The sequence below is a fragment of the Girardinichthys multiradiatus genome, chromosome 18 (genome assembly GCF_021462225.1).
Source record: "Girardinichthys multiradiatus isolate DD_20200921_A chromosome 18, DD_fGirMul_XY1, whole genome shotgun sequence".
NCBI classification, from domain to species: domain Eukaryota; kingdom Metazoa; phylum Chordata; class Actinopteri; order Cyprinodontiformes; family Goodeidae; genus Girardinichthys; species Girardinichthys multiradiatus.
Genome location: NC_061810.1, coordinates 2,886,496 through 2,910,566, shown reverse-complemented (window position 1 = coordinate 2,910,566; position 24,071 = coordinate 2,886,496). Strand labels below are relative to the sequence as shown.

The following is a 24,071-nucleotide window of genomic DNA, read 5'->3' as shown; positions in this document are numbered from 1 at the left end:
GCTGCACCTAAACCTTAGTGACTGTATGATGATGGTTTTGCTAAATTGTGTACAGAGAAAATAATACTTATCTTTTTATGGTTTATAAATGATACTTTATAGTATAGCATTTATTTAGTTTATTTGCAAGTATACAGAGACCTAAAGTTCTCTCAACAACCACATATTTAAAATTAATAATTAAAAAATTATTAATTGTTTCCTCATTCATTAAAGTGTTAATAACGCAGAAATAAGGTTGTAAGGTAAGCATGTTCTTTAGGAGTTGCTCAGGTTTGAAGAGCAGCCGCAGCGGTTATAATCCTGTGTAAAAAGTTTTAGGTGAATAATGGAGCTGTTGCTCATCACACCATCAACATGTCATGTAATGTTCTGGTCAATCTAAACAACCCATCTGGCCACATTTTTAATCATTCAGTTGTAGAAGACCTGTAAACTACGTTCCATGTTTGAGCCATATAACACTGTAACTGTATGGTTCTTTCAAACAAACAAATATTACATGGTTACTCACAAATCTGGGAAATTTCTTAACTCAGACTGTGACTTTTGAAGTTAATAAAGATCATAACAATTACTGAAGGTCTAGTGAGATAAAACATCAGCTGTAGTCTTTTCATACACAGTTTTTCCTGGTTTAATCCCACTGATAAGTGTATTTTATGACTTAGATTCAAATCCTCCAGAGCCAGCTGGAGTTCCAGGAGCAGTCCATGGTTGAGAAATCTCTTGCCAATCGTCAGGAAGCCAAAATCCATGAACTGGAGACCAAGATGGAGTTTGAAAAGACGCAGGTCAAACGACTGGAGGTGAGTAAACACAATTGGAGGGTTTTCAGGAAAGCAGACAGAAAAAAGTCATCAGCATGTACATACAATTAATTGCAGGGGTCTACTTTATGTAGTCCTCTAGGTGGTCTTACTTTGGCAGTGTGGTTTTATTTACGGACGTGGAACACTGGACCAGGTCTGTGCTCAAGGGTTCATGGGAGTTTTCCCAACCGGTCCACGTGTTTTGTGGACCTGGAGAAGGCATTCCAGTGTGTCCCTTGTGGTGTCCTGTGGGGGATGCTCCAGTAGTATGGTGCTGGGGGGGTCCTTTCATGGACAGGATTTCTAGGCGCAGTCAAGGGCTGAAGGGGGTCTGGTTTGGGGACCAGTGGATTTCATCTCTTCGTTTTGCAGATGACGTGGTCTTGCTGGTGCTTCTACACAAGACCTACAGCATACACTGGGGCGGTTCACAGATGAGTGTAAGGTGGCTTGGATGAAGATCAGCTCCTCCAAGTCTGAGGCCATGGTTCTCGACCGGAAAAGGGTGGCATGCCCTCTTTAGGTTGGAGGGGAGTTCCTGCCTCAAGTGTAGGAGTACAAGTATCTCGGGGTCTTGTTCATAACTGAGGGGAGAATGGAGTAGGAGATCGACAGACGGATCGGTGCGGCCGCTGCAGTAATGAGGTTGCTGTGTCGGTCCATTGTGGTGAAGAGGTATCGGAGCCAAAAACAAATCTCTTGATTTACTTGTTGGTCTATGTTCCTACCCTCACCTATGGGCATGAGCTTCGCGTCATGACCAAAAGAACGAGATCCTGGATACAAGGCTGAAATGAGCTTCTTCCGTAGAGTGGCCGGGCACTCACTTAGAGATAGGGTGAGGGGCTAGGCCATCCGAGCGGAGTCTGGAGTAGAGCCATTGCTCCTTCACATCCAGAGGAGTCAGTTGAGGTGGCTCGGGCATCTGTATCGGATGCCTCCTGGACTCCTTCCCTGGAAGGTGTTCTAGGCACGTCCCACCTGGAGGAGGCCCAGGGGACAGCTCAGGATACGCTGGAGGGACTATGTCTCTCGGTTGGCCTTGGAATGCCTTGGGCTCCCCCTGGACGAACTGGAGGAAGTGTCTGGTGAGAGGGACGTATAAGCGACTCTGCTAAGTCTGCTGCCCCCGTGACCCAGTCCTGGATAAAGCGGAAGACGATGAATACGAGTACAAAGTGACTCACTCACTCTGGGAGCTTCAGATACCTTAAGATACCCGAGTGAGCTGCAAAAACTAAAATCTATAATGTATCTATAATCTATAATATATTAAGTGGTGTCCTCTAAGCAAGGGCACATATGGACAAAGGGATGGCACAAGCAAATGGAATGACCCATTAAAATCAAATCAAACATGTTCTGTCTGCCTGCTGGCTTCTTAGGGGCAAGCCCAAGGCGTTTCCAGCCACCCCAGAAACAGTCCCCCCACCTTATCCTGGGCAGTCCCTTGGGCTTCCTCCTGGTGGGATGTGCCTGAAACACCCCCTGAGGGAGGAATCCAACGGGCATCTGGAACAAATGCACAAGCTTACTTCTCCCGATGTGAAGGAGCAGCAACTCTACTCCAAGCTTCCCATGTATGGCCGAGCTCAGCGTATCTAAAATGGAGTGCCTGGCCAACCTGCAGAAGAAGCTCGTTTCAACCACTTGTATCTGGAAGCTCTTACTTTCAGTCGTGACAAAAAGTTCAGGTCCCTTATTCACAAAGAATCCTAAGACTAAAGTAGCTCTTTGTGGCATCATTTTAAGAAAATCTTAGAATATCTCGAATTCTAAGATTTGTTTTTGAATTTTCCCCTGGTGAGATGAAAGCATCTTAGGTCTTCAGAGAGCTCCTAACATGAGGAAATGCTAAGAGTAGTGAGAACTTTTAGTGAGCTTAAGAGTGTCCTAAGCAGGCAAGATGGTGGACAGACTGAGAGAACGGAGAGATATTGTCCGAACAACGAACAACAGCGAATGAAACTCTACCGACTCAATTGCACAGGGATCCACCCCCTTAACAGTTGAGTTAATGAGCACATAAACTTCTATAACAATCATAAAGTTGTTAATATAAAGATAAGATAAACCTTATCATCCCCCTAGGGGGAAATTAAATAGTTGAAATGGCCGGACAGGTTAAAGATGCAGCTCTAGGAAGGTAAGGAAGAATAAATAATAGGATAATGTTTTAGGAGGCATTTTTAGAAAGAAGCATTTATAAATAACTATGAATAAAAAGTGAACAAAATTACAAACAATGTAGTACAGAATTATTTAAATATTTACAGACTGTAAAATGCTTTCAAAAAATAAATTTGGAAAAAATTGGTAAAACTGAGAAGAAAAAAAAAATATATATATATACATTTTACAAACTCTAGACAAAATACAGTACAATGACCTAAGCACTATGTACATAGAAGGAAGATGTAAATATGCTGAATAAGTATTTGCTTGTACATGATGATGTCAGTAGCCTAAGCCTACATGTAAAATGCTCCCCGTCCGTGGAGTAGTTCTCTAGTGTGCTGCTATCGCTTCTCTAACTTCTGAATGCAGCAGGTACCAGAGCTGCTCACAATCCAGGCTGGAGCTGAAAGCAGAGAGAAAGACACATTTATCTGTTTGTTTGCAGCATGATCCCATGACCAAATCTACCTTTCAACATTCCTCTATTCTCCTCCACCAGCAGGCACTGCTCCTGTTCAGTTAAGTTTTCTCCACCTTGTTTTCCCCCTTTTTGCTTTGGTCATTTTACCAAACTAAACCTCATTATAAAATAAGGGCATCACAGTAAAATGCCGAATTTTAATAATAATATGAAATTAATGAATATAAAATAGATACAGTATGAAAACGACCAGCATAGTGAGTAAACATAATAATAAGCATATCAAAATAATGACGACCATGTAAATAATCTATGTTCAAACATTTTAATGCTGTGTGACAATTAATTTGCTGTAATCATCATGATTTATACCTTTCTGAATCCAGTCTAAATTCAAATAAATTCTAAAATCAGCAGTTAATTCTACTCCATTGATTACTGGGAGTGCAACAACCAATCACAGCTCTCAGAAGGCACTGTCACAACTAGCAACGGGGTCAACCACACCTCCTCACTAAGATAGGAATTTCCATCATCTCCTTGCTCAGAGTTGCTCTCAGCAGTTGCTCTCAGCAGAATCATTCTTAGGCTAGGAGTCCTTGCCAATAATTTTTAGGATAAGATAGGAGCTCTCTGAGAAAACTCTGAGAATCTTTTTGAATACAGGCCCAGGACTTTAGGTGAGGGTAGGAATGAAGACCGACCCCTAAACTGAGAGTCTGGCCCGCAGCGTCCGCATTACTATGGCAGCCACACCAGTCCATCTGTCGATCTCACACTCCGTTCTCCCCTTGCTTATGAAGAAGACCCCGAGATAATTGAACTCCTCCACTTGAGGCAAGGACTCCCCTCCAAACTGAAGAGGGCATGCCACCTTTTTCTGATCGAGAACCATGGCCTCAGAATTGGACTTGGAGCTGATCTTCATCCATGCTGCGAACTGCCCAAGCCCATGTTGTAGGTCCTGTGATCTTCAAGAAGCAGAAACAAAATCCACTGGTCCCTAAACCAGACCCCCTCTGACCCTTGGCTGCTCCTAGAAATCCTCTGTATAGATATTATGAACAGGACTGTGACAAAGAGCAGCCGTGCCAGAGTCCAAAATGTACCTGGAACAGATCCGGATGGCCCCTAATAAAGAGCTCCGGATTCTGTACTCCTGGACCTCCCCCAACAGGACACCATTAAGGGACACAGTCAAATGCCTTCTTCAGGCCCACACAACACATGTGGACCAGTTTGGCAAACTCCCATAAACCCTCAAGCACCCTGTAGAGGGAATAGAGCTGGTCCAGCGTTCTACAGGTAGGATGAAAACCACCCTGCTCTTCCTGAAGTTGAGGTTCGATCATCGGCCAGACTCTCCTCCCTAGCACCCTGGCAAAGGCCTTCCTGGGGAGGCTGAGGAGTGGTATTACCCAGTAGTTAGAACACACCCTTCGTTGTCTGAACCTCAGTCTGCCAGTCCAGGGGCACTGCCTCCCATCCGCCATGCGGTGTTGAAGCGCTGTGTCAGCAACGACAGCCTCACAAAATCCAGAAACTTGAGGTACTCAGGGTGGATGTCACTCACCCCCAATGCCTTTCCACTGTGGAGCTTTCTGACCACCTCAGTGATTTCAGCCTGTGTGATGAACCACTCCAACTCCGGGTCCCTAACCTGTGTTTCCACCAGGGAAGATGTGACAGCGGGACTGAGGAGATACTCAAAGTATTACTTCCACCATCCAAAAATGTTATCTGTTGAGGTTAGCAGCTCCCCACCCCCACTGTATACAGTGTTGGCAGTCCCCCTCCTAAGGCACCAGACGGTTTGCCAGAATCACGTCAAGTCCTACTGATAGTCCATAGCCTCACCAAACTCCTCCTGGGCCAGAGTTGTTGCCCCCTGAACCACACCTTGCCTCACAGTACCTGTCAGCTGCCTCAGGAGTTCCACAAGCCAGTCAAGCTTGATAGTACCCCTTCTTCAGCTTGACGGCATCCCTTACTGCCAGTGTCCACCACCGGGTTCTGGGACTGCTGCTGCGACAGGTACCCCAGATTTTATACGGCCACAGCTGCATGCAGTCACATCGACAATAGAGGCAGAGAACATGTTCTACTCAGACTCTATGTGCCCAGCCTCTCCCGGAATCTGGAAAAATCCATGACCAAAGGCTCTGCCAGGCCTTCCCTGCAGACCCTCAATACACGATTGAGTCTGCCAAGTCTCTCTGGCGTCCTCCGCTGCCAGCAGATTCAACTCACCACCAGGTGGTGAACAGCTTTGCCTCCCTCCTAACCCAGGTGTCCAAGACATACAATGAATTAATTTATTGTAAATTTGTTTCGAATTATGTACAACTTCCAAACATTTGTAAAACAAGGTAGGTATTATATTTTGTAACCTTTTGTCTTGCCGTGCAGAACCTTGTAGCTCGTCTAAAAGAAAATGTTGAGAAGCTGACAGAAGAACGAGATCAGTGCATCAGCAGTGAGAATCGTGAGAAGGAACAAAATAGGCGTTTGCAGAGACAGATCCGAGATATCAAAGAGGAGATGGGTGAACTTGCTAAGAAAGAAGCAGAGGCAAGCCACAAAAAACATGAGCTGGTAAGGGTGAAATAGCTTAATGTCACTGTTGTCAATAAGACTGAACTCTTTTGGTGAAAGTGTTCCTTAGCATTAAATTAGCATGACTAGTTGTTTCTTTTGCTTATCAATAGGAGATGGATATTGAGAGCCTAGAGGCTGCAAATCAGAGCCTCCAGACAGATCTTAAGCTGGCCTTCAAAAGGATAGGTGACCTGCAGGCAGTTATCGAGGATGAGATGGAGAGTGATGACAACGAAGACCTTATAAACAGGTACAGAACCCATACCCCATACAACACCAAATTAGTTTCTTGGGCACTGGCTCAAGGGAACTGTTCTATAAGGTTTGGATCTCTTGGTATTAAATATGTTCCTTCTTTGTTTTCTTTCTTTGCTGCCCCGAAACTGGTTTATATAGCAAATTCTAGCCCTAATGAACTTTTACACCTAATTAAACACCAGTGTTATGCTAGTTCACCCAACACCCAACACCTAACAAGAACTAGTTCTAGATTAGTTCAGCCAGGTTAATATGAACTAATTCATATTTATAGTTCACCACCCAAACATTTTGAACTGGGTTCACAGCTTTAGCTTGAACTAGTTCTCATTCATTTATTTTATAAAAAAATATATATCTAGGTCATGATGTCAATTCACAGAAACGCCTTTCACAGACCCAAGTCACAAAGTACTGTACGAGAAAATCAAAAAAACTAAAGCAGTCTCAGTGTAGTGCCGCTTCAGAAAGCCAGACTGAAATAGATCAGAAATCTGTAACCTACGGAACCATGATCTGAGCTGGGTTTCAACCACTTTCCCTAATAATTTACTAAGAGAAGGCAGTTTAGATAAAGGACGAAAGTTACAGGTTGAGCTTCAGCAGGACTGGGCTAGGAGATCAAATGAGCGAGCAGAAGGTTTCATCTGTCCTGTTAGAGAGATGAGGTTATTTAATGAAATGGCAGCAAAAGATGTAAAGGAGTGGAAACACCGAGCTTATCTTCTGTCGAGGTAGGAAAACTTTACTGGCCATCCGTTAACTCTTACATTACTCCTCACCTCTCATTGACTCTTTTTATTTGGAAACCCCAAAGGACAATCCTCAGTCAGAGATCAGTTGTACGTTTCCACAAGTTTAATTTGGAAGATAATAAGTCCAATGATTTCTAATGCAAAATGATTATACAAAATACCACATTGAAGGAAAATTACATATAAAAGAGAGAAGTTACAAAAGGAGAGAGAAGTTATATAAGGGCCCTTACAGAGAGAGATGGATTTTCAGCAAAGCATGGCTGTCTTTACCCAGATGTCTCTGTCATTACAAGTTTTCAGTACATCTTTATACTGTGGACTTCAAAGCTTACTGACTGTGCCTTCCCTTTTTCCATCAGGTGTTGTAAATCAGCTAAGCTTCCTTGTGGCATCTATACCACGGCCAAAAGTTGACATTTATTGCTTTATGGTCCCTACAGCCAGCTTTTACGGCTTGCAGCTGCCGAGAACCTAACCCCTGTTTCACCCTTGTGCCACCTTGACCCCTGCTGTGATCTCTCCCCAAGGCTCACTCATGTTAAATCTCAGTTTAATGTTCTCACATGCAAACTAAACTAATAACATGAAATTACATGATTTTAATTCTCAACAACATACACAATCATTTTGTCTGCGGACGCCTCCCAGCAACAATACAACTGTTCCTTATATCCAAATAAGAAGTGCTTCTAGTTATTTTCTTCTGGCAAACTCATCTTCCCCTCGCTTCCTTCACCCCCCTCCATTTACAACCTAGCCCTCTCTATGCCTTACTCCCTTGTCATTCACCAATTTATGACTTTGGCCTTTCTATGCCTCTCACTTCCTATGTTTTCACTCCCCTATATCTGCACCTTCCAGTTACACACATAGATAGTTTATATTCTACACTTCGTAGGAAGAGCTTGGGAAAATATTAGATTTCAGATTCATCACCTTCTTTGCGAAAAAGAAAGAAATCTGTTACAGTCATCATCTGAATTTAACAAAGCATGTTGTTTTGGGGTAGATACAATGTTGTTAACAGTTTTTGAGATTATTTTTATTCTGATTAATGAGATGTCTAAAATAACCTTGCATCGTTGACTGCCTTGTTATAAGAATTCAATAAATCTTTAAGATATTCATGGTGGACAGCCAATGTATGTTTTTCCACATACACTCTGCTTTCCCACAACAGCATCTAAGTTCACAGATTTGGTTGTTTAACCATGGTAAACATGGAAAGACATGTTTATAAGTTTATAAGAAGTAACACTATTCAAAATTGAAAGGCAGTGTTCATTAAAAGAGTTGACATTAGGTTCCACATTATCATCAGGAGTTGTTGTAAAAGCTAAGAGGGATGAAAACTTTGTGACTGTGGAATTATTAACAAATCGCCTGCACCTAGTTAAAACCTGTGTAAAAGTTTCCAAGTGACAGGAAAGATTAAAAGAAATAATCTTATGGTCACTCACAGAGTGAGACCATAAGTAAAGATAAAATCCAAAGTGTGACCTGCAGCATGAGTAGGCTCAGACACATGTTGGCAGTAGGTAAAAGAGTCCATAATGCTAAGGAAGTCCATCTATATATAATATTATAATATTAAAGTCCCCAGTAATGATGATCCTATTCAGTTTGAATGTTGATGATAAAAAGTCCTGAAAGTCTGAGAGAAACGAAGAATGAGATCCAGGTGGTCGGTAAATCAAAATTGCATGTATAGGCTCAACTCTACCTTAATCATAATCATCTCAAAGGAGCTATGAGTACTTGATAAAATGATTTGGCATGAAAAAGCCCTTTTATAAACAACAGCTGTACCCTGTCCATGACCTGTCATCCGAGGCACAGCCATAAAAGAGCACCCTTCAGGACAAAGTTCTAGATGTAAAACCTAATTTTCTTGTTTTCAGGTCTCAGAAATGAACAAAAAGTCTAAATTCTCTGTGCAAAACAAGTTTTTTAAAATAAAGGACTAGTTGGCAATGGATCGTGCATTAATTACCATCATTTGATCATTTGATCAGAGAAAGCCTGAATGGGATGAGTGGAGACGTCCATAACTTTGCCAGGATGGCGGGGCAAGCACCGCAGTGAGTCAGGGCTCCTCCCACGGCAAGCCTTGGTTTCCCACAGTTTCAAGTGACAACCTGTCTGGGAATCCTCCGGGAGTGCGGAAAAAAAACAGGCTCCAATACATCTCAGATTAAATTACCTGGTTTGGGTCCTGTAGCGATCCCAGCCACACCCTCTCCTTTTCAAAGGCGACGAAGAAGCACGAGGAAGCGGGGGAAGAGAGGAAGTTCTCTTCCCCCGCTTACTTCGCCTACATGTCCAAGGCAGCAGTGTATCCACCAGCAAACGAAGAGAGATGCCAGGAAGCACAAAGGGCTCCAGCAGCAGTGGAAGTGCAACTCTACCTTGATTACTCTGTAGGTTGAAAAACACAGACCTGATTGCCAGTAGTGAGTGGCGCTCATATGTCCTCAAGACCCCAAACAGAAGTGAAAAAACAACAAAACATGCAAAGCAAACAAACAACCGGACAGAGGTAGAGGCACAGCCAAACAGGAGTGCCGTCTTGATCCATGCACTAATCCAGTCGATGACTCTAATGCCTTGTCCACATGTAGGTGGATATCTGGGAAAACAAATTGGCCTTTCATCCACACATAAACTCCGTTTTACATCACTAAAACAAAAACATTATGAAAATTCCGGCCAAAGTGGAGTTTTAAAAAAACTCAGTTTTTGAGTCTGCGTGTGTCCATGATCAAACGGACTTTTATGGTTCGGTGCATTACTGTCTGCGACAAATATTGTGGCGCTGACGTCAAATGTGCGACCATTGTTTATAGCCGTACAGTGGAGTAAAAGTGAAGCTGTCAGAGAGGTGCTGATTACATTGATTCATACACTTTTGGAGAAAGAACGCTTGGAGATCAGCTGCTTTACACCAGATCTCGCTCCCACTATGAAGGCAGAATGCCATTCAATATCGCTGTTGATGGTTTTGGATCAAACCTGGGTGCACTGTGGGCTGGTGGGAAACTTTGAGAGGGAAATCTTCCTCCCAGAAGAATGGCGTGACAACTTCAGAATGTCACGGTCGTTCAAGGATCCATCAGAAACAGGTCCAAACTGTATCAAAATCAGGGACAAATCCCCATCAGAACTAGGTCAAATCTCTTATCGGAACCAGAATGGAACCACTACTCTGTGACTTATGATGATAAGACCATCTTCATAGGTCCCAGTGGAGCATGAAAACAGCGACCATTTGATGTCAGCTACTTAAACAGCTTCTACTGCTGTTCCAATACCTGAACAAGAGTGAATAATTTTAAAGGGCAATTTCATAGACTTTTGAATACAAGCTGTAGTAAGCATTACCATTTTAGCTCATTTTAGCTTATGCATTGTTTTTGCTTAGTAGATGGGGTAAATTAATATCAGCCTTCATGCTAGTGATAGCCAATAAGTCAATGTTATCATTTTAGCTTCTCTTTCTCCTCTCTTCTCTCTTAGCTAAAGAACACATTTGCCTTTTTTTAGGCAATCACTTGTTTGTTTTTGTGTTTCTTTAGCGTATTTGTTGTTAGTTAATTCTTTTTCTGAATTTTCTGCCATTTTTTATATATTTTAGCACTGATTTCCACTTCTTAGGCTATATTTTGGCTTCAGTCTATGCTTTTTCAGCTCATCGATGGGCAGCTCTTTCCTGCTTTTTTAATGTTTTTGTCAGCTTTTGCATTTCAACAACTATTTCAAGTAGTTTTGAGGTAACTTCACCTTTTTACGCTGTTTTATAGCTAATAGTCTTCCTGCTTAAACAGATCAGATGACAGTTTTTCTTTGCTGTTTCTGCCATTTCTACTAATTTATCAGATTTCAGCTGATATTCTGCTGTCAACCTAAGCGACTTTCTGCCAGTTTTCACCAGGAGTTTAGCATTTCTGTTTTCTTCTAATTCATTAAATTCCAGCAGATTATCTGCAGTCAATTTCAGCGTGTTTCTGTCAGCTTTCAGCTAAAAAATTCAGCTTTCAGCATTCACACTGCATTTTCACAGGAAATGCAAAATTTTCTAGTCTTTATAAACATTTCAACCCTTTGCATTTGCTGAAGTAGTTTTGGGGTTTTTTCACCCCCTCCCCCCAAACAAAATTATTTATTGTCCTGTAAAAATCCCTATAACAACATACAAACTAAATAAAAGTCAGGATTACACATTCCCAAATCCCACTGAGCCTCTGATTGCTTCAGTGAGAAGGGCCATCAAGTCTTCCTCATCCACGACCCCTCTGGGAAGGCTTAGTCAGGGAGCATGTCCCTCCTCTTGTCTAGGGAAGACGAGAGGAGGGACTTGATCAGCACTGATCCAAAACACCAAAATGTCCTTAAAGGAGATGGGCGCTGTTTCATCTGAAAATACATGTACTTTGTTTTTCAACGGTTTTCTTATTAATGCTCAAACAGGTTAACAAAAATGTACCTGCAATCGTATTAAGGATGCTCTGAAATGAAAACATAGTATCCTCCTCAGCATCTCTTCCATTGGAGCCTATATCACTCCAGTTGACATCATAAAGAGCCTTGAAGTCCGCTCTGGTCAACAGAAGCTCTTCTCCTTTGGTGAAAAGCTTCTGGAACACTCTCCAGCTGTTCTTCACTGTCTCCCAGAGAAAGCCACAGGAGTTGAAACCATCAATAAACTGTTCAATCATGCACTTTGGTCTGTGAGAAATAAACTTAATGTAATTTTATCTTGTTGAAAAAGTTTGCTTTATGTAACTTTGATGCCATTTCGGGATTAACATGTGCTTGTTACAGTAAAAGCACCTCAGAAAAATGTAGTGCCAAACAAGTTGGTCAGCAACTTAAAGCCAAACTGCGATAGTGATGCTGTAGATTTGTGGTGCACCACAACTCACAATCCAGTACCCCAACTCTTCCTTCAGCCTGTTCCAAGAGCTGTCAGAGTCGCACTGATGATTCTGTAGAAAGTAACACTTTCATCTGTTCACTTTTCAAACTATCAAGATCTAAATTATGTGGAGAATGGCATGATTAGTTATGAAATAACCATCACACATAATGACTAAAGACTGCCAAATTGTTTGCATGTTAAGATAATCTAGCTTCCAGAATAGAAACAATTAAATTTTCATACTCTTTGGATGTTCTGCTGAACATCACTTTCATGAAGCGCTGCACCGTTAAAGGCTCTGAAGTCTGGAACATTACCACACTGGTCAAACGCTGCCTGGTTGTAAGCGAACAGTAAGTTGTGTTCCGGACCCTCAAAGACTCCCATGCCCTGGAGTTCCTTCATGAGAAGCCTGAAAATAAGCGGGAAGAAAGATATTCACAATGAAAATAAAACTTATTGCTTTTCATTAATATAACTACGCTCAGAATTATTTTTTATTTTCATACATTCTTTATAATCAACATGACACTAACCTCATAAATTGTCGTGTCAGGCCGACAAAATCTTCATCTCTCTCTCCCACAAATATGATTTGGGGACGTTTGTGCCAATCAAAATAATCCTTACATAATGCTTTTATTGCACTATGAAGGATCATTGTTGGTCTTGCCACAACTATTAAAATCCTGTCATTGTCAATGTGCTCTCTCCTAAACTCCTGCAAAATGCTGGCCAGGGACAGCTCCTTGAGAGAAAAGCGTTTTAAAGGTATTATCAAAAACTCATTGACTTTATTATAAAACATAAATGCCTTTTGTTCATGGATATAAATGAGTAACACACATTACAAAGAAAAACAAAATGGTGCTACTTATTCTTGTGCTAATTAATACACTGATTGGACTTTGACAGCAACTCACATTTTCTGGACTAATGGGTTGTGGAAGTTACAGCATTTCTGCATCTTCCTCACTCTCACTGTCTTGAAAAATGTCACTGTTCAAATAAATGGAAATAAGAAACATTATAACAATACATATCACTGGCTTGCTACATTCACAAAAAGCAAAGCAAAAACACTCCTTAAAGCACAATAATCAGCTAATTCTGAAAATACTTGCAGTTGTGCTTTTACATGAGACTGCGTGATTAGCAGTTCTGAGAAACATATTTTTAATTGTAGAACTACATGAAAGATACTTCTTTATATAAAGCACTTTAATAATTCCTAACATTTGATAATGAAAGGTGTGCCTTAAAAATTTGGGATTAAAATAAAATACAGAACACAAATGGAAAGACAAAGTGCAAGAACATCACAATCTGAAATACATTCAATTGCTACATTCCCATACACTCAGGGAACAAAATATACCTCAGAGATGGGGGAGCATGCTGATCTCCAGTTCCATAACTTGAAATAGTCTGACCAGCACCCTGCAAACATACAGAAAACATGCTTGTGAGTTTATATAATTTAAGTAGAAATTTTGGTTATCTATAATTTACTGGAGTAAATCTATTTAAGCAGTTCTTACTCCTTACATTGTTAAAAATAACCCACTACTCCTATTTCATTCCAGCTTGTCATATAAAAAAAAAAACAAACACAAAAACACTATCTAGATGAATCACGGCATCCGGGCAGAATGGCGTTTTTTGTGGTTGAACAAGAAGAACAAAATATATACCATTGCTATACCCTAATGGTTTTTACACAATCCATCACAACTGCAGTACACAGATCATGTCACACTCCAGCAAGGGCAGAGTAGCAATAATTAAGCCAAAACAGTACAAAAAATATGTACATTTTCAATTTAAGATGAAAAACTTTCTTTTTCTGTATACATGCTCTATCCAGAACTCCTCAAATGGCATAGTTTTTAGCTTCACCTGGTTGAAATTCTGTAAAAAAAAAAAAACAAATCTCCTATTAAGCATCTTTTGCTATCTGATTATTAATCGGTTAATCAAAAAAAAAGTCAACAGATTAACTGATTAGCAGCCCTAATCAGAATATATGTGCAGAGGCTATGGCAGAGAGCAGGCATATCCGATGAAGGAAGGAGACATAACCAGAACAGAGCGGGGCAGAAACACAAAGAAATGCAGAGTAGTATCTAATAGAAATTAAACATGAAAAAGCAAAATATACAAAGAACAGTAAAATATACTAGGAAGCCTAACACAAAACAAAGAATTAATATGGAAAACACTTACAACAATAATGAACACAGAGAATAGAATATAAAACAAAAGATAAAATTACTTCCTTGATATATGGACATTTGTACACAGTACTTTTAATAGTGTCAGTAATACTTTGGCTCACATGGCCTGGTGGAAGATTGAACCTCAAAACGTGTGATTGGAGGGCCTTCAACTTTACCTTCTGAGTGCAACCCCCACCCCATACATCCCCCAAAATATGTTGTCAAAAGGCAAGATTTACTTACATGTTGTTCTGTTGTTGTCTGTTCAGAACTACTGTGGTGACTGACTACAAGAGTGTCATCCAAAGTACCATGGTCATCACTGCAATGTCAAAAATTCTGTTATCAAATAATGTAGTGACTACAGAAGTGACTAGTTTCACCAATGTTTTAAATACATGTTAAATAGCATGTTCTGGAAAAAAATATTCCAAAACATGCTGTTTGACAATGTTAGTAATCCCCCAAAATCACTACTGTGTATGTGAACCTAGCCCAAGAGTGAACCTGTAACTCAACAAAGGAGGTTAATCTTCTACAACATCTGAGCACTAAAACCATAACATCAATGTTAACATATCTGTTAATAAAACAGTATATTTTTTTCTGCAATGCAAGTCACACATTTAGGATTTGGAAAATACACCCACCTCCACAAGATCCCTGGATGGCTACAGATAGATTGTTTTATCCTTTGATAATCTGCATAAAATGTGGCCATTCGATTGCTGTCCCTCCTGCAAAACTGGTGCCAGCAGTTGTGCGTGGTATGTAATTTTAATAGTAAGCCTACATGACAAAATTGTAAAAGGAAGGCACATTATCACAAATTGTACAAAGGCACAAAAGTAACATAACAATCTTAAGTGAAACCAAGAAATCTAAATTAAAAGCAATATAACTTACTGTATATAATCACTGAACTTTGAGTGAAAGACTGATCTCAGGTGAGCCATTACTTCTTCCAAAGACCAGTTCTTCTGGAAAAGTACAGCAGAAAGTAGCTGTCCCGCTTGTGCCAGCCTAAGTCTTCATGCTCCTCTTGTGACAGTTAATTGAGTTGATGTTTCGAGGAGACATGCATCTCAAAGAAAAGGGGCTGTGTCATAAAATGTGCTTCTCGTGTGCCTTGATATATCAGAAATGTAAAGGAGTTATTATCATGGTAAGCACTTTTGTTGTTAATGGAATGTGCTCTATAAACACATTTACCTTGCCTTATTTATCTTTGTTAAAACATATACTACAATATCTGAGAAAAAAGAAGTGATAATATAATAAGGTTGACAATTAAAATGGAACTTCTTTAGGATTAATGCTAATAGGCATTATGACTTACCCATACATTTTATGTAAGTATTACGTCATTTCCACTGACCAGCTACACCTAAGCCGTATGTGTGTTATTCAAAGAATTAGGTTGCCAAATGCATGATTGAGAAAACGTTTACATTCTTCAACCACTAAACATTAGAAATCAAGATCCGATTTTGTCACTTCAACTGGGCTTACCAAATGAAAAGGAAATAACGTAAGATGGCATTCCATTTAAGTGTGAAAAGCTAAAAAGGGATTGGAATACATTATAACCTCAAATTATAACCCTTTCACAATTATCGAATGCTAGTTCAGATGTAAACTTCACTATGCAACATGAGGTGTCGTCGCACAACATTAATCAAATAGCCTATTTAAAGAGATTTATATTTAAAAATTATGTTTGAGAGACATAACCCACCGACTTCTTCTCGTGTTCACCACTCTAGATGTTGCTTCTCCAAAGTTGTGGGTAAACCGCAATGGTGTTCCCTGTGTGCTTCAGCTGGAGCCAACATTGGAGCTAGTTCCAGGCCTATTAAAAAGTTCACTTAGTTCTTGCTGAACTGAGACATTGCGCTGACTTTCTTCAAGGCTACTTGTTGCCGGACTGCTTCTACTTATAGCACTATCCAAATTTGCAAGAAACTCAGGGTTATTCAGAATACCCTCAAAAACTCTGCATGTATTACTTGACTTGCTGGATGCTACATGCCTTGGTTTGGGCTCCGAAATGAATTGACGGGAATTTTACACTCTGCTGTGATTGGACCATGATAAACACCAATAAGGAAACACATACATTGTAAATATCATATTGACACACAGGCAATTTATTGCAATTACAGCTTAAATATAGTTCTCAAACACTATTGTTAACGATTAATGTACTGTACTACAAAAACTTTGCATAGTTTTGTTTAGTACATTTCTTTAATAATAAAAAAAACAGAATAATAAGTCAGAGTCAACAGTAACCCGGTGAACGAAAGGGTAGCCTCCCTCCGCCTATGGGTGGGGGGACGGGTTCTGACTGTTGTTTGTGCTTATGTACCAAACGGCAGTTCAGACTACCCACCCTTTTTGGAGTCCTTGGAGGGGGTGTTGGAGAGCGCTCCTCCAGGGGACTCCCTTGTTCTGCTGGGGGACTTCAACGCTCATGTTGGTAATGGCAGTGAGACCTAGAGGGGTGTGGTTGGGAGGAATGGCCCTCCCGTTCTGAACCCAAGTGCTGTTTTGTTATTGGACTTCTGTGTTCATCATGGATTGTCCATAACTAACACCATGTTCAAGCATAAGGATGCACCAGAACTTTGTTGTCATGTCATCTGGTTTGCGGGCGCAAGTCTTGGACACTCGGGTGAAGAGGGGAGCGGAGCTTTCCACTAACCACTACCTGGTGGTGAGCTGGCTCCGATGGTGGGGGAGGATGCCGGTCAGACCTGGCAGACCCAAACGTGTCGTGCGGGTCTGCTGGGAACGTCTGGCAGAGTCTCCTGTCAGAGAGAGCTTCAACTCCCACCTCCAGTGTAGCTTCAAACAAGTTCTGGGGGAGGTGGGGGAGGACACCGGCAATGAGGAATGCTGTCAGGCTGAAGAAGGAGTCCTATCAGGTCTTTTTGGCCTGTGGGACTCCGGAAGCAGCTGATGGGTACCGGCAGTCCAAGTGGCATGCGGTCCGGACTTCCATACGGCTTCGAGGCGATTCTGCTCCACCATCCGGCGTCTTTGGGGGGGGAAGTACACCACCAACACTGGTGACCTCAACTCGGGACGTTGTGGGTCGGTTGGCGGAGTACTTCGAAGACCTCCTCAATCCCACCACTGAGGAAGAGGAGCCTGGGGACATTGGGGCGGGCTCTCCAATCTCTGGTGCTGAGGTCACTGAGGTGATTAAAAGCTCTTTGGTGGTAAGGCCCCGGGGGTGGATGAGATTCGCCCGGTGTACCTTAAGACTCTGGATGTTTTAGGGTTGTGTTGGTTAACGCGACTCTGCAGCATCGCGTGGACATCGGGGGCAGTTCCACTGGATTGGCACACCAGGGTGGTGGTCCACCTATTCAAAAAAGGGGACCGTAGAGTGTTTTCCAACTATAGGGGTGTCACACTCTTAAGCCTCATTGGTAAGGTCTATTCGGGGGTTCTGGAGAGGAGGGTCCATTGAATAGTCGAACCTCGGATTCAGGAAGAGCAGTGTGGTTTTAGTCTTGGCAGTGGAACACTGGACCAGCCCTACACCCTCAGCAGGGTCCTGGAGGGTTCATGGGAGTTCGCCCAACCAGTCTATATGTGCTTTGTGGACTTGGACAAGGCGTTCGACCGTGTCCCTCGGGGAATCTTGTGGGGGCTCCGGTAGTATGGGGCACCAGGCCCTTTGATATGGGCTGTTAGGTCCCTATATGACCAGTGTTGGTCCGCATTGCTGGCAGTAAGTCGGACTCATTTCCAGTGAGGGTGGGACTCCGCTGAGGTTGCCCTTTGTCACCGATTCTGTTCATAACTTTTATGAACAGAATTTCTAGGCGCAGCCAAGGTGTTGAGGCGATCCGTTTTGGTGGCCGTAGGATTGCGTCTCTGCTTTTTGCAGATGATGTGGTCCTATTGGCTTCATCAGCTCGTTATCTACAGCTCTCAGTGGAGCAGTTCGCAGCTGAGTGTGAAGCGGCCGGGACGAGAATCAGTGCCTCCAAGTCCGAGGCAATAGTTGAATCCAGAATCCCTGACTCCTCCATATGTCTAAAAATCTATTTATAAAGTTCAAACACTACTCTGTTAACATCTGCTCACAAACGCTCAATCCTTTGGTCATGGACACTTTGACCCACAATTAAACTTCCTCAACCAGTTCATCAATGACAGTTATCATATACTTGGCCACATCAACCGCTTTTGGATCCCCTATCAACACGTACTCTTAGAGGTAGCCCAAAGTGTGATACACCATTCAGAAAAAAAAGTCAGAACAGAGGCAGCCAATCTTTCTCCGCATAAATTATGGTCTGACTATTTCCATCAATACATCCATGGAACACAAACCTCCAATTCAATTCAATTCAATTCAGTTTATTTATATAGTGCCAATTCACAACACATGTCGTCTCATGGCACTTTACAAAAGTCAGGTTCATACATTCCAATTAATCCTAATCATTGAACAGTGCAGTCAGATTCAGTTATTTATTCAAATTGGATAAAAAGTTTTTCTGTCTAAGGAAACCCAGCAGATTGCATCGTCAGAGATTTGTAGCAATCTAACCCTCCAACCAATTAGTTTATGGTTGGAATCCATGTGCCTACACAAAGAAGGCATAAAATTACTACATAATACAATCCTCAGCTCTGCGGCACATATAGAACTTTTTGATTTAAAACATTTAAAACTGTGTAATACATGTCTGTGATTAGGTCCTCTAACATTGTACTCCCTCTCCTGATCGCATGTCTTCTGCGGATCATGGTCCCTACAGGATCAACCGCTGCCAATCTTTCTCTCACTTGAACAGACAGTCCTCTACTTTGAAGTAAAGAAAAGTAAAGGAATTTGACTTTGGTACACTTTGCTCTCAGTGGGGAGAGCAAAGTGAGAAGATTTTTATTTGTTGATCATTTGTAATTCATTCTATAAGATCAGATACAGTTAATAGGGAGAATCATAATATAGAAATGTTTGAGGACTGACCTTGAACCGATGTAACACCAGCACTGGGATCTGAGCAATGATATTTGTAATGACAGTATCTCGGTGATCATCAGAAATGATGTGAAAATTCTCAGTCACTCCATATTGGTGCTGTAAAATCTGGTGACTGTGCTCAAGATAATTTACATCGCGAATTTGCAATGCAAGTTCAGCAAATATTACATGGTCTGTAATTCCTCTAACTTGTTTGCTTTTACCAATAAAAAAATGCAGGCAAGTTTTCTCCTTCTCAACAACTTAAATCTTCTTCTTCCTGCTCTTGTTTGGTATTTCATGGTGGATTGGATCCACTCTGTTGCATTACCGCCCTCTTGAGACAAAAACCTTTTGCCTACATTTTATTAAAAATTAAAGAGCCCCTGGCTCAGATGTATAACTGCACAATTTTATAAATTCTTCTTAAAAGACATACAAATGTTCTTGTTTAATGCAGTTATGGAGTCTAATACCCAAAAAGAACTAATGACAACAACAAAGCAGGGTAGCATCGTATTTATAGCTAAATCAGCTAAAAGACAGAAACAAAAAAACTCAAAGACCAAAATGAAAGACTTTGATTCGATGGAACATATGTTCTTTTTTGAAACACCAAAACATTTTGGCTTTGGTGAGAAATGTTTGAATATAATCAAAGCTCTGCATACGGACATTAACAACTGTGTTTCCTTAGCATAGGCGATATGCTGCAGATTTACAATTAAAAAAGGGATTATGCAAGAATGTAGTGATTCACTTCCCCTGTTGGTTTGCAATTAGAATATCATTATACTGTAAGTCAGCTAGCAGCCTCAATTGTTAAAAAATAAAATAAAGGTCAGATCACACCAGCTATCCAAACAGTAGAATATTGTATAAAGCAGGCTTACCTCAAAATTTTTAGCGCTGTAAAATAATGAGCATCCATAAAAATTGAAAGCAGTAGTGTCAAACTAAGTATTGAAAATAACATTAAAACATGGAAATTAACTGGTTACAAAAAGTCCTAAGTCTCTTAGGAAGAACACTAATGGAGACTTTTTTCAAAATTTATTTAACTCACTTATTCTGTACCAACATCACCAAAAATTATGAAGGAATTTACCTAATGAAACTTTAACTTCATCTGGACAAATAAACATCATTACATTAAAAAAGAAGATACTGTTATAAAAATGAAGATGGAGGAATTAAGCCAATAGATTTTGAAATAATGAATGGTGTTTTAAAACTTAAATCTTCAATCTTTTCTTAAAAATCAGTCATGAGATTTGGCTTGCTTTCCCCACTCTGGTATTCAGTAAAGTGTGAGAAAATGAGTTCCTGTTAAAATGTTACTTTGTCATTCCTTACCTGTCAAAGTATTTGCTTTTCACCAACAGGAGTAATTGAACAAATGGCATATAAACATTATTTCACTTTTATTGTGCCCGTACAAGCTGGCAGTTAGACACCTTGGAATTAAAAAAATGACTCCCAAAACTGTTGGGCAGTACCGAAAGAAGGTCACACATAAGCCATTGACCATCAAAATGAGCAAATTGTAATTATGAAAAGAAATCACTTAATGGAAGCACGGCAATTTTGACAAAACTCCTGTTTTTCGATAAAATGTTTTTGCACTAGGATGAGGTGGTTTTTTGGTCCTATCGAAATTGGTGTATTTTTTAAAACTGCAATGGAAACAGTTTTTTCGCATCACGAGTCACGTGATCAACAACTGGAAGGTACTACTGGCAAAAAAGACAAAGAAGACGACGGGACGTAGTAGGAGGATGGTGGCATGGCATGTTTGGATTCCCCAGGAGATCGAGTATATTTTTAATTTAGTTTGCTACAGGGGCATTACCAGCATTTTAGATTCCAAAAAGCAAAGAAATGTCACCATTTACCAAGACCTCGAAGCGGCCATCCGTTGCCGCCTTCTTTTTTAATGAGTTATTGCGTGACCAACCTATTCATGTGTGATTTTAATTGTATTTCTTATAGAATGGAAACACCGGAATTGCAAAATTGTGTTTTTTTCAACATTGGCAGAATATCGACAAAGTTTTGCGTCCATTTGTAATGGAAATGCAGCTATAGTTTTTCTACCTGGCACCCCCACACACTAGATGTGCACACCCTCAGTGTTTATCAGTAGACTATGTATCTAATAGAGTGTGTAATAGCAGGTGTCCAAACCTCAATCTAAGTGTGGTCGCAGCATTCTTATCAACCAGGCTACACACTGTTCCACAATCAAACCCAATGTACTAAACTTTATGTCAAACTGTTGGTAATTTTTCCCTGTGCGTGAGGATTCTTATCTTATCCTAACAAAAAGTGATAACATTACCATTTATACTTTATCGTTCTGGTGTGTGTGTGATAGCTCATCTATAAGTAATAGTAAGCAAGGTTATTCCTAACATACCTTTTACATAGAAGTATGTCTGTGTTCATGGAAAACTGGATGGGGAAACAAATATGGTCAGTCATTCATTACTGAATGACAATGGCATTCTATGTGTATATGAAGAATTTATAAACAAATGCAGTATAATTTGTACAAATAAAGAGACTATGATAAAATAATAAAGTAAATATTCCAAATGTAAGGATTATGATTATTGATTAATTAATATTTATCAAGAATTATAATTTAAAGTCATAATTTGAAAAACATTTTTTTATTTCTTAACCAAAAATCATTACTTATGAATAGAAATCAGAGATGTCCTCTGGTGTTATGATTATGGCCTCAAAGGTCTTTAATAATTACAAATTATTAACCAAAACCACCAACTGCCACTGTTTATTCAACCACTTCACCGAAGATAGAGGATCTTCGACCTTGTTTTGACAGATAAATCACTCTTGCACGAAATAAACACAAACGCCTCTCTTAATAATATATATATGAAGATTTATTGAAGCCAAATAATTCTGATACACCATTATTCAGGTCCAAAAACCTTCACCTAACTAACAAGCACTGTTCTACACAAAGGGAATAAAAATGACTGCCTAACAATAATAATAAAATAAAAATATATATGCATTTAGTGTCTATGAAGATCAAACCAGCAGTTTTATGGACAAAATGTGTACTTTGGGTTAAATGGAAAGAGAAGCCCTCCTGGTGTGCTGATGTCTGGATTCCAGCGGTCAGCTGATAAAACGGTGAACTGGGTGCTCTTAGCCACTTTCAGCTGATCGCACAAAATCTCAGACAAAGGGTCATAAAACACTAAGGCGGGAACTCAGTGGAAAATCTCCAGCAATAAAACTGGAACAAAGAGTGGTCAGACCACGAGGTACAGACTGCAGTTGCTTTGAATGAAAACTTTTAAAAGTCCAACTCCTAACTCCTTGCTGATTTGAGATCACCCGGACAAACATTAACCAGGCACGATTCAGCAGCACTTGCGCAGCAAATCAAAACAGCTCAGCATAAAACACTTCAATCAGTATTGCATGCAACAAGTTAATACCTTAGATTAACTACTGGTGATTCTAAATCACCTTCACTATGCCTCATCCTGACCAAACCTCTAAATCCAATTTAATATAAAAAGAACGAAATTACTTTGACGTTGATTTCTTCTCTCCACCGGTTGAGGATGGGTCAGGTCTGAAGAAGAATGAGGGAGGGGGATCACCCGTCCATGATCAAATTAAGAAAAAAAACTAACGGTAACTTCTCATCCGTCCAGGAGGGGAAAAGATGAAGAACCGTTTAGTCGACTGAATAACAAGGACGAGACTCATCTCCTTGGAAATAGAACCTCTGTAGGTTTTCACCTGCGCCGGGTGTGGGCGTGCTTTTCGATCGGTGAATAAATCTGCTGATCTTCGTGTATCAGACAGATTTCCAGCTTTCAAGTTTTTACGGAAATGCCCTTGTGGAGCAAAAGTTCGCCTGCGAGCTTTTGTCTCTCCAGATGTGCGCCTCCGTTGCGCTGTCCTGTGAGACACGTGGGAAATGGCAACGAAACTCTCCATCTCAGCCGGTTTATACTCCCAGTGACGTCAGAGCTGCGACGTCTGTTGAGCTGCGCATGTGCGACCAAAATGGATGGCCCCAACACAAATATTCCTAATAAAAAACAACTATGAAACGAAACAAAAGATCGTGTGTCAATGTGAACAGATTAGATTTATACACAAAAAATGTAACAACTTAAGACAAAATTTAACAATGTATCCCAACCAGTAAGATGCAATGCAAAGGAGCGATTAAACATTATGACAAAATTTCTGTTTTACTCTTCCTTAGAAATATAAAGTACATTTCAAAAGTCTAAAGATTAATGTTACTAGTGAATCTTCTAGACATAGACCTAAAGTTGAATGTGATAACTCTTATGTAATGAACAGAAAAGTTGATAACTGTTTTATATGTAAATAAAAAAATAATGATCACATTATTCAGTGCACAAGTGAATAATGTTTAATGTTTTTTGTTATTATTATGTTTCATAGAACAAGAAGGTTGGCATTTTCACACAGCAAAATACAATACTACATAACATAGTTATGCTGTCATACCTCCTAAGATTACTATAATACAGATTATCTTTTCAGGGGAACACATTTTAAATTATAAATAAAAATTCTACTTATCACTATTAAGTTATGATCCGACAATTTAGAAGTAAAAAGAAGACAGAATAAAAAAGAAACAAGGAACAGATTAAAAAACACAACTAGCAAAACCAGCCTATGTAAATTTTTACCTCTGGGTAAAACAACAGTCTTTGGCCCTGTTAGGTATTAATTAGTCAACTCAGATGCAAGAACGATACAGAGTCAGACTTACTTGGAGCAAGGGTAGCTCACTTTTGCAGTGCAGACTACAAAGTGTTGGCACCCCTCTCTCTTTATTTATACATGCTGGTTCACACACAGTTCAACAAACATTCAGGGTGTGT

The 24,071-nt window shown here is 40.3% G+C and overlaps 1 protein-coding gene across 8 annotated transcripts in view; it reads left to right on the top strand.

Annotated features, from left to right (window-relative positions):
* Positions 1 to 24,071, top strand: part of LOC124884235 (unconventional myosin-XVIIIa-like) — a 242,600-nt gene that overhangs the window by 160,017 nt on the left and 58,512 nt on the right. For 7 of the 8 annotated variants that reach the window (XR_007042406.1, XM_047392030.1, XM_047392024.1 and 4 more), the window contains 3 exons: positions 672 to 809; positions 5,821 to 6,006; positions 6,120 to 6,259. Coding sequence is in view for 7 of the 8 variants with exons in the window: in XM_047392030.1 (XP_047247986.1) it covers positions 672 to 809; positions 5,821 to 6,006; positions 6,120 to 6,259 (464 nt within the window). In the remaining variant the exon portion in view is untranslated. Of the gene's footprint in view, positions 1 to 671; positions 810 to 3,435; positions 6,007 to 6,119; positions 6,260 to 24,071 lie in introns of those variants that run through there. The other variant, XM_047392031.1, reaches the window with a different exon arrangement.